The 17,833-nt window shown below is 36.0% G+C and overlaps 1 protein-coding gene across 2 annotated transcripts; it reads left to right on the top strand.

The window, feature by feature from the left end:
- The first annotated feature begins 330 nt into the window (after positions 1-330).
- Trx2 (Thioredoxin 2) lies at positions 331-16,339 on the top strand. 2 transcript variants are annotated; one of them, XM_073077790.1, is made up of 3 exons: positions 331-490; positions 13,248-13,423; positions 15,461-16,339. In XM_073077790.1, exons 2-3 carry the CDS (start codon positions 13,253-13,255, stop codon positions 15,608-15,610), a joined length of 321 nt encoding a protein of 106 aa, XP_072933891.1. In that variant the 5' UTR covers positions 331-490; positions 13,248-13,252; the 3' UTR covers positions 15,611-16,339. The 2 variants fall into 2 exon arrangements, with proteins under 2 accessions (XP_072933891.1, XP_072933892.1); XM_073077791.1 differs by lacking the exon at positions 331-490 and adding an exon at positions 6,779-6,888.
- The last annotated feature ends 1,494 nt before the right edge of the window (positions 16,340-17,833 follow it).

Genomic DNA, 17,833 nt, shown 5'->3' with positions numbered 1-17,833 from the left:
TTAAAACTCCTCCAATATACGTAAAATGATAGATACTTGCAACATTTTACAATATTGTCACACTAGAGTTTATTGTCACAAGTTGCCAGGATTATATATCTACCAAAGCTTTAAAATATTTATAATAATAATTTACACATATACACACCAAAACAATTTTCATAAAATATTTATGCATCAAAATCTTTTAAATTTAAAGTTTTTTTTTCTCTTACAAAAAAAAGCACAAACAAAACAGTCACACAAATGTCATTCGCTCATTGGTGACTTTTGCTTCCCACTCACACATTCGGCTACCTCATTGGTGGTTTTACAACAACATGTCGTAATTGAAAACAGTCGTAAGCGTCCATTCCATCGTGGTGAAGAATTCCGTTTACCTAGTTCCGACGTTTGTCGTTTGACGCTCCGAGCTTTTAACTGTGGCGTTTAGTGAATTGTCATTTCGTCCGCGTGTAGCGCCGGTTTGGATCTAATAAGAAAACTTAAGGTGAGTAAATTAACTATTTATTAATATAACGAAGTATTGAAATTGTAATCGCGATGTTTTTTACGGAAATAACATTTATAAGGTTTAATATGAACATTAATTGTAAAACTGCGACTGACCTTGTTTTTGGTCCACTGATTGATTTTTCACGCCGCTACACCATTCTTGTCATTACAACTATTGTTGAATAATTGTCAATTATTCAGAACTTTAATTTCATTTCATAGTCGGAGTTTTTTTGCGTAAAGCGTATTCGTGTCTTGTTTAAGTAGGTAGGTATGGAAACCTTACGTCATGGCCATAATTATTCATTGTAAATTGTTATAAGTAGGTATTTATGATGAAATAGACGATTAGATTAGGTTTGGCGGCAATAGAACCAAGTTCGAGTCGTGTACCAGAAGTTCTTAAACTTTTTTCGTGTACTGCCCACTTGAATCGAATTCATTTTTAACATCTCCAAAATATTTAAATTGACTCAATTAAATCACTATCATTTAAAATCACTTGGTGAACGGGAAGGAAAACACTAAAGAAATAAATTAATTACAATTTCCTCCTATTTTAGCTAAGTTCGTCTGTTTTTTTTTTATATAAAAGAAGCCTATGTTACTCACTGAGATGTAAAATTTTGTACCTAGGTTTTTTTTTAATAGTTCCCTTGTATCATCTATGAATAGGAATAATAGATTGTTTTCTTTAACATTCACATACCAAAGAAACATGCAGTTCATGCTAAATGCTCATGGTAAATGGTCACTGTCGCCCATCATCATCAACCCAATACTGTCTCACTGCTGGGCACGGGTCTCCTCTCAGAATGAGAAGGATTAGGCCATAGTCCACCGCACTGGCCTAGTGAGTATTGGTAGACTTCACATCCCCAGAATTTTTTTTTATAAATCTCAGGTATGTAGGTTTCCTCACTATGTTCTCCTTCACCATTTAAGCAAGTTAGTGACAATTAATTTTTACTAACTTTAATTTCTTTCAACTGTCGCCCATGGACATCAGTTATTCAAATAGTTCTACTTAAAGCAAAATAAAGATGTAATACCACTCCTGATGACTAAATGGTCACCCTATAAAACAGATGGCATCCACATCCGTCCACCAAACCGCAAGAATCGCTTCACTCTCCTTCATACTGGTTATACCCCCTTTCCATATGTTGATACTGACCAAATAGTATGTGTCCTTATTAACATAAAATTTACATGTGTACATACATCATGTACATAAGCATAGTCCAATATAATAAGGCCTGTTTTGAATATTTTTATATAAGTTATGTGCAAATCTAGTAAATCAGACTGATTGTGCATATGTTTTTTATCAACAACATTGGCCTTGACTGAACTCGGAATATAAAAAATGTTCAGAATTACATTAGACAATTGTGCCAATGGGTCCATTTTAGGAGGCAATTTAGTACCTTTTTAAAGTCATTTAAATCTTAATGATTTTATAAGAAAAAAAATTTACAAAAAAATACAACCAACTTCTAAATTAAAGTAAAAAATATTGAAAAAAATGTTGGTTTAGTACAAAGTTCTGAAGTCGGCGCTCAATATATTTCATTGGATAATGGCTTAAACAATGAGATAAATATGATAAATCAAGCCATCAGCAACGTATAACTGCTTATTTATATGTAAATATTCTCTAAATATATTTTTTATTTGTCAAGAATTCAAACAATATATGATAAAATTTTGTGGCTTTGTCCAATTTCAAGGCGGTGAAGTATCTTTCTATTTTACTTATCAAAGAGTTCTGTCTAATGTATTACATATTCTGAGTTTTTATATTTTTATACACATTATGTAGTATGGTGGATTCTAATAAATTAACACAATGAATCAGCAGTTTATATGCCTACTTTAAACAAACCTGTTTTGGGTATGTTTTATCGTTTGCTCACAAATTTCTGTGAATAAATTTGGTACATTCATTGTGGGGTCAGACAAATTAGAGGAAATTGTGGGTGTTGGGATCAAATCCTAAAATACTAATGGTAGAATTGGTTTTGTTCAACGACTCCGGGAACACGATTAAATGCTAATAAAAATATATTTTATTTATATAAAAATCGTCTCGCGACCCACGTAGCAGGGCGTTTGCTATTCCGGTCCGACACGCAGTGCCAGCTTCGATTCCCGGAATTTATATTGTCCTGGGTTTAAATATATTTATAAAAAATAGCTTTTATTTATAAAAAAATGTGTCTGACATAAAAGTATTTAATAAAACGGGCTTAAATTATTTTTAACTTTTTAATTCTTTTTCATTAACAAGTAATAAGGGATTGTTTTTAAAAAGTATTTTTTCTTTTGATTTTATTTTTTAACAATCACATTGAGTATATTTTAAAGTACATAAATGTGGTATTAGCGGGCGACGCTCCACTATCAGCACGATTTGTGATAACAGACACCAAGTGCATGAATTAAACGCCGCTTCATAGATATGTGACGTGGTGATAACATTAAAAATGTTACCGAAACGTACTACGACTTTTATTGACCTATTTTTGCCCATAGATTAGTAAAGATTACTCACTCCTAACAAGAAAATGTAATCAGTTTTTGCAATTGAAATTGTCACTGTCATATATTTTCAGGTTTGAAATATATTAAAAAATGTTGTAGTTTTTAGATCATTTGCGAATGAAACTATATTTCTGCGCACTTTTTCTTAGATTTCGTGTTTTGCACTACTTAACTGTTGGCATTGTTCCGCGTAAATTACACCATGACAGCCATAAAACAGCTTGTCAGCCGTTTGAGCCATTTAATCGCTTTCTTCAATTACATGACGGTGATATCTATACTTATCTATGTTTTTGCCCTGGAATTGCAGTTAGCGCTGCTATATTAAAAAGGTGTGGTCGTTTATTATGTGACGCGATGCATTGTTTATTAATTGATTTCAAAATTTTAAACTTTGTTAGAAAATCTTGGTAAAGATTGATTATCGCTAAAGTGCGTTAGGCGGTTATAATTCTCCATCTTGAAAGTGTTATTTAAGATTCAAACCTATACGAAAATGTAAGTAGTATTAAATATGAATTGTGTGTGTTTGTTTATATTATACTTTTGTGTGTGTTTATGATAGCACCTATAATCATCATTAACCTTTTTTTTTATAATATAAGAGTAGCAGACGAGCATGCAGTCCACCTGATGGTAAGTGGCTACTGCCGCCCATGGACATCTGTAATCAAACCCAGATAGGATTAGATCTTCCTACCTGAGGTCGGCCACAGATGCGCCGCTACCCCTGAGGACTAAGCTGGAACGCCTCGGAAAAGTCTCTCTTCCTTACCACACCCTTCAAACCGGAACACAGAACCTATCACTGTCAGTCTGTCACTGTAGGCACGGGTCTCCTCTGAAACGGAAAACTTTTAATTTTAATTTCTCGGGTATGCAGGTTTCCTCACGATGTTTTCCTTCATCGTTTAAGCAAGTGAAAATTAATTTCTAATAAGCACATAATTTTGAAATCCAGAACCAGGGACTTGAACCTCGGACCCCTCCATCAAGAGACCGAATATCCTCACTAGGCTATCACTGCTCTCCGATCACAAATTATATCCTCTAATCACTATCCTTTAATTTATCCATCATCAAACTTCGAACTTTCGTAGCCATACATTGGTTATTTATGATTGGTAAAGTACTGTAACTAAGGTTAGTATCAGGCGCCTATATACTCTATTAATACCCCTCTATCAATTTCTCTGAATCAATTACGTGAAGTAGTTAGTCATCTTTGAAAGTAAACACATATAAGTGGCCGTACGTTCTAGCAACTAATAGTACGTAAAAATAGCTACCTATTACCTATTCATACATTGAAGAACGCAAGGTTAAAATTTTAAGTTAATTCGCTGACTAATAGCCGCGATACTACTCGTATCATCATTAGTTCCTTAGTCGTGTATGACCTCAGATGAAAATATATATTTTTTTTTTATGCTATAAGAGTAGCAGACGAGCATGCAGTCCACCTGATGGTAAGTGGCTACTGCCGCCCATGGACATCTGTAATAAACCCCAGATAGGATTAGATATTCCTACCTGAGGTCGGCCACAGATGCGCCGCTACCCCTGAGGACTAAGTTGGAATGCCTCGGAAAAGTCTTTCTCCCTTACCACACCCTTCAAACCGGAACACAGCAGCACCTAACACTGCAGTTATTAGGTAGAAATAGGTGTGGCGGTGGTGCCGCCGGAGTCGAACCACAAAGGGTTCTACCACCTTCGAATTATTCAAGATTTTTTTTATATAGGTGGCGCAAAATTAATCACCCTATTTTGTTTTGGAATAACTTTTGTACTGAATAAAAAAGTGATTTTGAGTAATAGAGTACTTTACCAGGACTTTTTTTTGCCTATTTGAAAATATGATATCTGTCAAGTGTCTTCCACCAGCGTTGACACAAATTTGCGGCCGTTTTATCATATTTTCCACGATACGATTTCTATTACTCAAAATGACTTTATTTTTTATTCAGGCCATAAGTTATTATCAAAATAGGGTGATTAATTTTGCGCCACCCTGTATATTACGTTCTCATAGTGTACTGAAATGGAAAATTCTAACGAAACCGTGGGGCGCATTCGATAGAAAATCTAATCTATTTATTAACTTTTCTATTACGGTTTGACGACCCGCGTGGCGGAATGGTCATCATACCAGACGCGCAGTCCCGAGTTCGATCCGCGGTCAGACATATATATGTAAATGATGAACATTACATTTCCGTTTCTGGGTCTGGGTGTTTGTGTAGTTGTCTATGTGTGCCTCCACAGCATCCACGACACGGTATTCTAGTGTGGGTATGGTGTCATCGTGTGAGCAATCGATTTTGAATTCCATACGATAGGGCAAATGTATTATTTGTAAAATTTATGCCAAGTCATCTTCTATCGTACTATATCTCTGACTACGTCAGTCATAGTCATGAATTAACTTATTAGTCATAATTGACTGAACAACAATATTGCAACCTCATGTTGCTCTCAAAGATATGTTTCTATGTTTCGGATTATCATTGTACTCTGATACTAATTTGGTGATGAGCAGTGATAGTCTAGTGGTTAAGATACTCGGCCTCGATCGAGGGGTCCGAGGTTCAAATCCCACGCACCTCTGATTTTTCAAAGCTATGTGTGTATTAGAAATAAATTATCACTTGATATACGGTGAAGGAAAACGTCATGAGAAAATCTGCACACCTGAGAGATTTTATAAAAAAAATCTTAAAGGTGTGTCAAGTCTAGCAATACGCACTTGGCCTGCGCGGTGGACTGTGACCTAATCCTTCTCATCTGAGAGGAGACTCGTGCCCAGCAGTGGGACACTAATATCCCACTTATCGACAAGACGAGATCAGAAATTTTCGATTTACTTATTCAGATACATAAATCGGCGAAAAGTGTCAGGAGCGAAGGAAGCGGCAAAATCACCTTTCTTATTTACATGTATTTCCTTTAGAACCTGTAAAACTTAATTTTCTTTTAGGCGCACCAAGTAACTAAAATATGCAATCCAAAGTATAAAATGTACTTAGTATGTATAAAATATATGTATAAAAGGTATAAAACTGTATATCCGACAGACGAAATTTTACCTTTTAACCCCTATTTTACCTACCACTCTTAGTGCTACTAAAATACACTACTAAAATCTATAGGAAAATTTTAAGGATCTAGGTTTAGCAGTTTCGTCTATTCGTAGATACGTAGGTCAATTAGACACGATTTTTTATTAAAATAAAAAGTATAGGTACAAGATTTATTTTAATTGTAATTTTCGTTTTTCACCTCATTTTACAGCGAAATGCGAATTCATGCTAGTTCTGAATCTTTGGGCTATTCTAGCTACTCTCAATTGTCAAAGTGCGCTCATATTTTGCATACTCACTACCACCCAACTCCCTATCCAATTTTGTCGTCAAAATTGGCAAAGACGGGACGATAAAAAAATATAACGTCGTCATATAATTTGGTGGATGTGTTAGTTAGGTCTCTACAGTCCTTCCGGGAGTAGAATAGGGCTACGGTATCCCCTGCCTGTCGTAAGAGGCGACTAAAAGGGGGCTTCTGGGGTTGCGGGCGGCAAGAGTGGGAGCTCGAACCGTCCAGCAAGTAACCCCGGGAAGGACGACGATGTGTGTGGCCGCATACCGTTGTAAACACTAGCTGTGTGGGAGGAGCGTAAACTGCTCCCCCAGGGAAGCTCCCCGAGTGACTCGGCACATCTCTAGTTCAGTCACTCGCCAAACTCTGTGGTGTACAGACGTGTAAATCGTTCAAGTTCTTCGGTTCCCATTCTTAGTTATCTGTGATATTTTTCAAAGGCTGATTCATTCCGTTATAATCAACTAGGTGAGTGGTTTTATTGCTTTGCGTTTATTTTTGACATTGGACCTCTTAGTTTTTTTGCCCCGTTTTTCATATAAAATACCTCATCAATTCTGACTGTACTGGGTATCTGCGCGTGTTTTAAATGGTTCTGTTTCATTGACTTTTTTTTTGTTTAGTTTAAATATTTTCTGTATGTTGACTATTTTAATTGGCCTCTTTTCATATAAAATATCTCGTCTGATATTTGAAATTTAAATTTGATTGGCTTTCTAGCGTATTCCATTGATATTTAAAACCGATTTTATGTTGTAATAAATACTAAGTAAGTGATCTTTTATTATAAAGGATGCGGTTTGGATTAAGGAAACTACATACGCTCGGCAGTTCTATATATTGTTGATCGCTAGCTAAGTTTCATAAGCTTCCGTGCTTCTGAGGACAAGTGTAATCACCTTTTTCATTGGAATAGGAGTTGTTAAAGTGGTCACAGAAAAAGATATACATATAAATATTATGTATTACTAGCTGACCCCGCAAACGTTGTGTTGCCATATAAATAAAAAAATGTCAAGAGTGAACCACCCTTATCACTTAGGGGTATGAAAAATAGATAGTAGCCGATTTTCAGACCTACTGAAGATGTGTATGAAATTTGGTGAAAATCGGTAAAGCCGTTTCGGAGGAGTACGGTAACTAACACTGTGACATGAAAATTTTATATAAAAGATAATTAATAATTCGATGTTAGGTATGATGTAATACCTACATATATTTATCTTCAATAGCATAGCGAAGTCTTCCGGGCAATTAAACGAATATCGAAAAATACCGATTACAATCGGCAAAGTTGTAATATTTTAAATGTTTTTGGGGTCGATATTATGGAACTTTCATTAATTATCGTTTTAAGGCTTGTGGGGAATAATTGTAGCTAATTATAATACTACCAACATTGGTGCTTCGGACTTAATGACGTAAGCGGTTCTTGTAAACAAAATCGATACAATTGTTAGGCAACACTTTAAACAGTGTAAACAAATCTGGTACTTATGTGATTCTTAAGCTTGACCTTCGGGCTATTCCTCGTGACGTAGGACCTGTATGGTGACTGGGGGTATAGTCCGCGCCAAACTGCTAGTCCGCTCTGGGGGGCCTACCACCATCTTTTAAAAACCATCAAAGTTCAGGAAAGTTTTATTTCCTCCTTAAAACAGTAAAATATTCCGTCATACACAGTTGAACAAACTTAAACCTTTTATTAATTTTTCGCTTATCCATTGTATAAAACCAACTGAAATTGTCATATTTCGCTTAAAAAGTTAAATTTCCCGCAAAAAAGTAAAAGTATGCTTTAAATAATTTGTGTTAAGAGATGGTAGTAACCCCCCCCCCTGAAGTTGTTGCGAGCAGGTGTAGTCATACAATTTGCTATGGCGACACGATTCATTTCTATATTCAGAGCGGACTAGCAGTTTTACGCGGACTATACCACCTCATATGAAGCTTTTCTTCAATTTTGGTAGAATGGTATGGATGCCGGTTGACTTACAATAGTACTATTTTACTCCTTGAAAGTGACAAAGTATGTGATCTGCTTCAGATTCAGGATGTGGTATATGGAGTTGGTTACAGAGGTCAATGGATGGTAATGAACATTGGCCAGGTGGACTGCAAGCTCGATATGTTAGTGTAAAAAGTTCTTTGAAGTGTCAAGCATGTATGCTTCTGTAACCAACTACATAAAGTCTTCTTATTTCGGATTGACATGTATAAGGGTGGGTTGTAATGCTAGGGTCCGAACATCCCTCCCCCGTCGCCCTTAGCGTGGCGAAAACCAAAAAGTCTTTAGACAGGAGGTCCTTCCTTAATTTTCATCGGCACATTTCAGAAACCACCTTTTTATGACCTCCATTTAGTCGGCATCGAATAACTAAAGTTTTTGGACATCCCCCTTCCCCTAACCTCACCTTTCATACCTTAAGAAAAGCTATGCAAAGCTCATGATCACAGTTATTTATAGTATGTGATAGCAATATAGAATGTGATGGTATATTTAAAAATAACCAGTTTTCTGAGAAGTCTGATCGGCACATAATATAATCTGTATTTTATTCGGAGAAATGTTGGCAACGGTAACAATGGTTAGAATTTCTGAATGAATGATTGACGCTTTTTTTTTTTCAGAATGTTCTCCATTTCTTTATTATCCAATTTCTTTTTAAAATATGTCAAGCGTTAAGTATAACTGTAAAAAGCAGTTATAGGCTAATGGTTTAGAAACTCGACCTCACCAACAAGGGGTACGAGGTTCAAATCCTAGGCACTCACCTCTGATTTTTCAAAGTTATGTGCGTATTATAAATTAATTATCACTAGCTTAAAACGGCGAAGGAAAACATCGTGAGGAAACCTGCATATTTGAGACCAATCAGCGCCCCCAGCGGACTGCATCGGAACTGATGGGAAGTGTATGGGAATACGTAAATACAAAAACAATAAATAACAGTTTTGTAAAAACGTAAAAACTCATACTAAGGGTACAGGAGTCTTAAGCTGTTCCAACTTATTTCTATATCAAATAACTCACCAATCTCATTGCGGTTGATTACAGAATTACAGATATCTCAATGACCACTCAATCACCTTCAAATGGTCCGCATGTTCGCTTGCTACTGGGATTTCATAAAAATATTGAGCTCGACCTTCATAAGGTGACGCGTGACTGTGCAGTAGATGCATTAGGCCCGTCTCCCACAGAGATACAAGCTATGCGATTGAGACGCGAACCATGGGTATGAATTTACGATTTTTAGGGGTCCGTACGAAAAATCGTAAAACGTAACTCTTATAATACGCGTACCATAGGTATGGAATACCTTAGGATTTTTAGGGTTTCGTAAAAAATCGTAAAACGAAACCCTTGCAATCTCACTCGTGCGTCTGTCCGTCGGTCTGTCACAGCCAGTTTGCTCCGCAACTACCGGACCAAATGAATAAAAATGAAATAAATTAACAATAGGTATATTTATTATTATTTATATTATTATTTATTAGGTATATTTCGAATTACTTACAAGTTTTGTTTTTGAAAATTTTACATAGGATTGGTTAGGTTAGGTTAGAACATAAAAGAAAAAAGCGTGTTAAAGTACAAACTTAACAAGACAATGAGATGAGGCATTTTTTTATAATATTGGAGTAGCAGACAACTGCATGTCCACCTGATCGTAAGTGGCTATTGCCGCAATGGACATTAGTAATCAACCCCAGACAGTATTAGATATTCCTAGCTGAGGTTGGCCACAGATGCAGCCGCCACCCCTGAGGAGTAAGCTGGAACGCCTCGGACAAGTATGTCTTATGCGCTAAACACTGCTGGTATTAGGCACAAATAGATGTAGCGGTAGTGCCGCCGGAGTCGAACCACAAAAGGTTCTACCACCATCATTCAGCTTGTAAAACTCTGTGCGAAGGGCCTTAGAAGCGTTGCGAGCCACTGATCAAGGATAATATTACGAATGACGTCACCTATATTGAATCTAAGTACCGATGTTATTGATAGTAATGGAGTGATAATTGCAAGTACTTTGTGTCGTCTTTACATTGAAGGAATTAGGGCACGCGCACACGTCGGATCGTGAGGGCCCCTGACCTTTGTGCGTTAATTAGAATATGTTTTTAATGTTTTGAGTAACAATTTGGGTACCGAAGTTATTTTTAAGAATTTTAAGTCATAGAAATTTCAGTGTGCCGGGACCCCAAAGATTACCTGAGGTGCCCCATAATTAAGCATATTCTCACATGGCCATTTCGATTCCGGCTTAATAAAGAATTTAAGGATGAATAATATGACTTATGACTAAAGAACCATTATTTGCCATGCATATAGAACAATTATCTTATATATAAAATTTTCGTGTCACAATGTTAGTTACCGTACGCCTCCGAAACGCCTTTACCGATTTACATCAAATTTTATATGCATATTTAGTAGGTCTGAGAATCGGCTACTATCTATTTTTCATACCACTAAGTGATAAGGGTTGTTCACCCTTAACATTTTTTTATTTATATGGCAACACAACGTTTGCCGGGTCAGCTAGTTATATTACAATTATAATATAATAATGAATATTATAGATTACATATAAAATATGCGAATTATAGGCGTAGGTGACTCATATGTAATATGAAAATACTTTAATAAAGTAACAAAAGTGGCGGTAAACAGGAAAAGTATAAATAAAACTAAAATAAAACCTAGGCCTTAATTTGGCCATACAAATTTCCTCACAATGTTTTCCTTTGCAGTCGTTTTATTTATACGTATTTCCTCTAATAACAAAATGATGTCATATAAGGAAAGCTGAGCTTCAGATGAATCAGTCGGTCTCTATTTCCTGTTCGTATAAAAAAATACGCGTTATGAATACTCCGCATTGCCCATAGATTAGTAAAGATACTTCGCCGCCTTGAAATTGAATGAAGCCACAAACAGCTTATTATAGTAAGTTCTTTTTTGAATTCTTGACAAATAAAAACATTTTTAGACAAAATTTACGAATAAATAACTAATACTGCGTAATTTACATAATAAATAAAAAAATATTTCAAATATTTTAGGGACATTTTAGCACGGAGACGTGACAAAACTTTTTTACGCAACTATTTCAATTCTTAAAACTGGGTACTAATCTATGGCATTGCCATTAATAAAATGTATTTGTTATACGTCATTGCTACTTTTATAGGTTGTACCAAATGCGATAGAGGTCTTATAAATAGTGCAATACAATATTATATAACACAACTAGCTGACCCGGCAAACGTTGTGTTGTCATATAAATAAAAAAATGTTAATGGTGAACAACCCTTATCACTTAGTGGTATGAAAAATAGATAGTAGCCGATTCTCAGACCTACTGAATATGCATATAAAATTTGGTGAAAATCGGTAAAGCCGTTTCGCAGGAGTACGGTAACTAACATTGTGACACGAGAATTTTATATATAAGATAATAGAACAAAAACTTAATGATACCTAATGATAGTAAAATATAAAAGTATGACCACTGCTGTTATTTTGAGATTAATTCGCCGATAGCGCGGGCTTTCCTCGGAAAGGAAATCGATTTAATTGCTAGCGGTGAAACCGAAGCTTTTGTTGGCGCTAGCCAAGTCCGCCATGACGGCGCCATCGTGCCGCAAGGATGTATAAGGTTATGTAATGCTGCGTAATGGGTCGATAATGGCTCGTGAGTTCGAGATAGGGTAATGTATAAACCGCTCTGAATATAGAAATGAATCGCTTCGCCATAGCAAATTGTATGACTACACCTGCTCGAGACAACTTCAGAGCAGACTAGCAGTTTGGCGCGGACTATATTTGTTGTAATTAAGTAACATTTCACTTTTTTGGTTTGAAACCTAGTTAGCTAGATTCAACAATTCGTGTAGAAATTGCATACTAGTGGTAATCTTTAATGATAGCTTTTAAGTTTTTAGACTTCATTTATTTATCCCTGAGAAATTCCAACGAAATTTAAGAGTTAGATAGGCGATTGTGCAATTAATGATTCCTCTTTCTTTGAAATCTTTTCTTATCATATTTTTCACCAGATAATATCGTGATCAAAATATAGTCTATCATTACATCCGCAGAAAGTAAATCTATTAAGTAATTGTTAGGGATGAAGCTTTTGTTAGCTAGCCAAGTCCGCCATAACGGCGCCATCGTGCCGCAAGGATTTGTTGGGTTATGTAATGGCTGTGTAATGGGTCGATAATAGCTCGTGAGATAGTTTAATGTGATGAGTCTGTACTTGTTGTCATTAAGTAACATGTAACATTCCTTTAGGTTTTTAGCCTAGGAAGCTCGGGATTTAACAATTCGAGTAGAGTATGGTATAGACCGCGTAAAACTGCTAGTCCGCTCTGAATATAAAAATGAATCGCATTGCCATAGCAAATTGTATGACTACACCTGCGTAACAACTTCGGAGCGGACTAGCAGTTTGGCGCGGACTATGCCTAAAATATAAAAAATATTTTTTTACCATTTTGGCGCGGACTAAATACCTATAATACTTACTATACTATAATACTATACTATACTATAATATACCTTTTCCCTTTATTCATTAAAAGGCAAATCGATACCTTAATTCGCAAATCAGCCAACTTCACTTTTTATCAAAATGATTTTTTTTTTATTTATTTTGATAGTAACTGGCGTTGAACGAAATCAAAATAAATAAAAAAAACATTTTGACAAAAAGTGGAGATGGGATTTGCAAATTAAGGTATCAAAAAATGGTATCTTGGTATTTTAGCAAGTAGCAACAAAACACTATTTATATAAACCCCTCGTTTCATTCCAGTCAAAATGGCCATCCACATCAAAGACGCCGAGGACCTGAAGAACAGGCTGGCCGAGGCCGGTGAGAAGTTGGTCGTGATCGACTTCATGGCCACCTGGTGCGGGCCCTGCAAGATGATTGGACCCAAACTAGAGGAGCTCGCCAACGAAATGGCTGACTCTATCGTCGTTGTCAAGGTAATTAACGTTTTTTTTTTAATGAAGTAGGAGCATGCAGTGGTAAGAGGTAATTATCGTGGACATCTGTTATCAACCCCACATGAGATTAGATTCTAACTGAGGTTGGCAACAGAGACGTTTTAAATATTTGAATTGGTGGATTATGTTAATGTCTCCCTTTCCACACCCTTTAAATCGGAACAGAGCAGCGCTTAACACTGCTGTTATTAGGCAGAATTAGATGTGGCGGTGGTGCCGCCAGAGTTGAACCACAAAGGGTTCTACCACTTGCAATCACTTTGGTAATTAAACTAGGCTTATTATAGGTAGGTTAATTTCTGCCACAAGGTTAGGCCGCATGGTGAATAATCGACCGTGGAAATATCGATTTGACTGGTTAGCCAGTGACTAATGCCTCTATAGACTAAGTTGTGACATTTTTCCCGTGGTGGCCAAAATTTATTGCGTAAAATCCCGCCGCCTAAGTTTCCTTCTCTGTTTTTCCGTTTTCCTGATTCTTCGTACATTTTTTTCGCAAAGAAAATCGAAGTTAAGGATCTAGATGGTTGACATAAATCAACTGTGTGTAAATGGGGTAACGCCCAGTGAGGTAATTTAGTACACGAGTACATGGCGAAAATTGGCCCCATGTAAATTTTCCTATGTCTTGCCGCCAATTAGATCACCTATAAAAGGTCCCGGTTTCTGGGGGCCCTATAGTGTAAATTAGTTGTTTGTTACAATCATAGTATTTTATATTTTTAAAGGGCCCCGTCTTATGGACGCCTCATTACTTAGGCCTTAGTAAAGAACTAGATTTCAAAAATATACTACTCTTTAATAATAGCCACTTATGTCCCAGACTGTCGTCAGCCTCAAGTCGCCAAGTCGTCAATTGTCGTTCATGTGTTACCTCCCTAATGTTTTTTAAATCTATTTTTTTAATTAATTCAAATCTTTTTTAATCAAAATTGATTAACATAGAATAAAACTCATTTTGATCACCAACCAATCCACCACCGCTTCGGACAACTATCTCTTCTAAACTTCGTCAGATGAACTACATGCTCGTTAGCTCGATTTCTGTTACATACAAGATACAACCGCTCGTTATAACTACTTTAGATTTACGACTGTTCTTAATCTGTTTGTATACATAACAATACACACGTTTGTTTAGCCGCTAAAGTATCTAGTATAATATGATGACGTCACTCGGGCTTAAGTTATCTCTATTTTACAATGTTGTGAAATAAGCGTGTCATTATTGTCTGCACTTAAGAACAATTTGTATTCAAGAACGTTTCATTGTACTAAAGAATCTTTTTAGGGTTCTGGGGGCCTACCACCATCTTTTAAAAATCATCATAGTTCAGGATAGTTTTATTTCCTCCTTAAAACAGTAAATTATTTCGTCTTACATAGTTGAACAAACTTAAACCCTTATTAATTTTTCGTTTATCCATTGTATAAAACCACCTGAAATTGTCATATTTTTCTTAAATAGGTAAATTTCTTGCAAAGAAAATCAAAGTATGAATAAAATAATATAGTTTTAAGGGATGGTAGTAACCCCCTTGTACCTCAAACAATAAGTTATTTAAATAATTGAAATATCTAACTTTATGGCTATACGGAACTCTCTGTCTGTGAGCTAAGGAGTATGGCCGAATTTTTATATAATTAATAATTATGTTCAATGACATTATGTTGAATACATAATATGCTATCATGGTTAAAATATCAAATGTGTAACCACAATGGGCTTTCATATTATGGTTTCCTTAAACAACCATGGAAGGTGGAAACCCTCTGTGGTTCGACTTCGACGGCACCACCGCCTCATCTATCTCTGCCTAATAACCTTATCTTTACTTCTTATTATTATTCGTTATCTTTTAACTAGAAGTTTGCACACACGTTTGATTTGTATAATGTATAATTAGTTTAGTGACACCAAATAAAATTATTTTCTGCGAAGAATACAAAAAATAAAACAAAGTAAATAAAACTATTTTTTTTAAACATTTCTTATATATTTTTTTTTGGTCGCAGGTCGACGTCGATGAGTGCGAAGACATCGCGGCCGAGTACAACATCAACTCGATGCCCACGTTCGTGTTCGTGAAGAGCTCCAAGAAGCTCGAGGAGTTCTCCGGCGCGAACTTCGACAAACTCAAGAACACCGTACTCAAGCACAAGTAATCGGCCGTACGCTGTACGCTCACCACACGAGTTTATGCATTTGAATCGGTAACACGTAACTCGTTGCACTAATGCTGCTATGTAAGGCACTGGCGGACTGAGGCTAGGGGCCCTGGGTGTCTGGTACTAAGGGGCCTCAAAAAACAGTTGTCAACCGAACTAAAAAGAAATGGGTAAATCTCTTTTGTTAGCGAAAGTTTGCAGGACCAAACTACAACTGAAATATATATTTGTCAGCTAAAAATGTCTAGAAGACATTTTGTAAATCAACTTTTTAGACAGGGGTCTCATTCAATACATCCGCCCCGGGCCCCCGTTAGCTTAGTCCGCCAATGCAACCGGCCTACCGTTGGAACTTTTTTATACAGCTTTCGATGTCACAATCCGTCTGAAATTGCTAACCAGTGCCTCCCAGTGACTTGTCATTTTATAACTGTAAAACTAATATTTCGAGGCGACTAGTGTAGTGCTAATAAGTATAATAATTTCTAAATAAAGTTGTTAGATATGTCAACTTTTACTAATTGTACTTTTAAATACATTTGATGTGAAATGTTGCCATAAATATTTTTATAACGACCGCAGTGTCTTAGCACTTCGCATTTTGTGCACGACTTGGTTCAGTAGGTGATGCGTACATAACGGAGGTCGTCGTATTATTTTCCGTGTATTTTGCATTATTATATATGTTACAAAGTATTGTTACTTCAATAAATATCTTAAAGGTTTCATTTTGTTTTATTATTGTTCCTCAATTATTTATCAAGAAGCAAGGGCGTTACTAACATTCAGAAACACAGTACTGTATACCTACTACACGAAAGATTTCATAATCGTTTCCTTCCTATCATAACTTCGTTATCGTTGCACTTAAAGACGAGATTTCGTATTCATACTTACCTGATTCTTACAAGTAGGAAACGCTCTTGCAGTCTGCCTAATAATGACAGGGTGTCTATGGTAATAAGTATATGAGAATGTGACATAAATAAATTTGACGAACCATTCTTTAATAGTGCGTCCTCTGTGGTAGATATTGATGTGAAACATCTATAGCCGCACGCAAAACCGATTTCTGGCGTGGCGACGCGTCGCCACGCTATACGATGGTATATATATACAGTCTATATGCAGTAGTGTGTACGGTGTGGCGACGCGTCGCCATGCGCAATCGACTGTGCGATTCTCCCACTCGATCTGGCGTTAAGCCATCTTTTTCGCTACACTGAGCTCGAATTTTATCATTATGACATATTTAGTTCCTATCACAATATGTTCTTTTCTGCATATTACTTTTATAAAATAATGTCGATGTTTCACATCTGCCAGGCGTCCCGTGACGGCTCACATTTTTTATAGTATCACCGGACATTCGATTACTATATTTGTGGGCGGAGTGCGGTGATGTATAAAATTAGATGTTTGTCGACAAATTATGACCTTGAGTTTGATGAGAAATATTTCGATTACAGACCCAATAAATATAATAATATAATTTATTCAATATGCACCTACCTTGTTTCTTACCTACCGGATTAAATAAGCATTTTATCCTTGGATTTCGAGCTTTGATGAACAATATTATCATTATTAGAACATATTTTCCTACTCCTGTATGTACTGAATGCCTTACTAGCGCCGTTAGGAGTATAGGTGTTCTGTGTTCTGCTTACTACCCACTGCGTTCAAACGAAAAGTGCTACGCTAATGTGAAACTGTACCAATAGATGGCGCTGTACCACTGCATTGCGCAAAAAAATTAACAGAAAGATAATTTGTATAATTTTCGTATGTTTTATTATCTTTATAAACCTACTTTCAACACATAGGACTAATCTGATTCCTTCCTAATGTTCTGGGCTTGTTAAGAAATTAATTGTGAAATAAAACACGTGCAAACCTTGTATGTTCTTTTATTACCATCAGTAAATCATAAAAATCAATCATTATTAGCATTAAAACTGAAAATTTAACTATTATACAGACACATACCCGAGTATGACCATGTCTATTTATACATATTCCTTTCAGAGTAATAATTATAAAGTACATATAGAGCGAGCATGTTCAGGTAAGAACTGTATGCACAAGAGCACGCTCACTACGCGCAGTATTTTGCGAACAGATATAATACAAGTTGAAATAGAGTTAGCTAATTTTGTCAAAATCGTAATTATGGTGCAATGTGCTGTGAAAAATAGTACTTATTACATTTTACAACTA

The sequence above is a fragment of the Epargyreus clarus genome, unplaced genomic scaffold, assembly GCF_041222505.1.
Source record: "Epargyreus clarus isolate Ecla_fem2 unplaced genomic scaffold, WU_Ecla_fem_2.2 ptg000011l, whole genome shotgun sequence".
Lineage (NCBI taxonomy): Eukaryota > Metazoa > Arthropoda > Insecta > Lepidoptera > Hesperiidae > Epargyreus > Epargyreus clarus.
Note: the sequence above shows the minus strand (reverse complement) of the source record. Positions and strands in the feature narration are given on the sequence as shown.

Coding starts and splice junctions, on each gene's coding strand:
- Trx2 (XM_073077790.1), top strand. CDS start 13,253: ATGGCCATCCACATCAAAGACGCCGAGGACCTGAAGAACAGGCTGGCC. Junction 13,424..15,460: donor ACTCTATCGTCGTTGTCAAG/GTAATTAACGTT, acceptor TTTTGGTCGCAG/GTCGACGTCGATGAGTGCGA.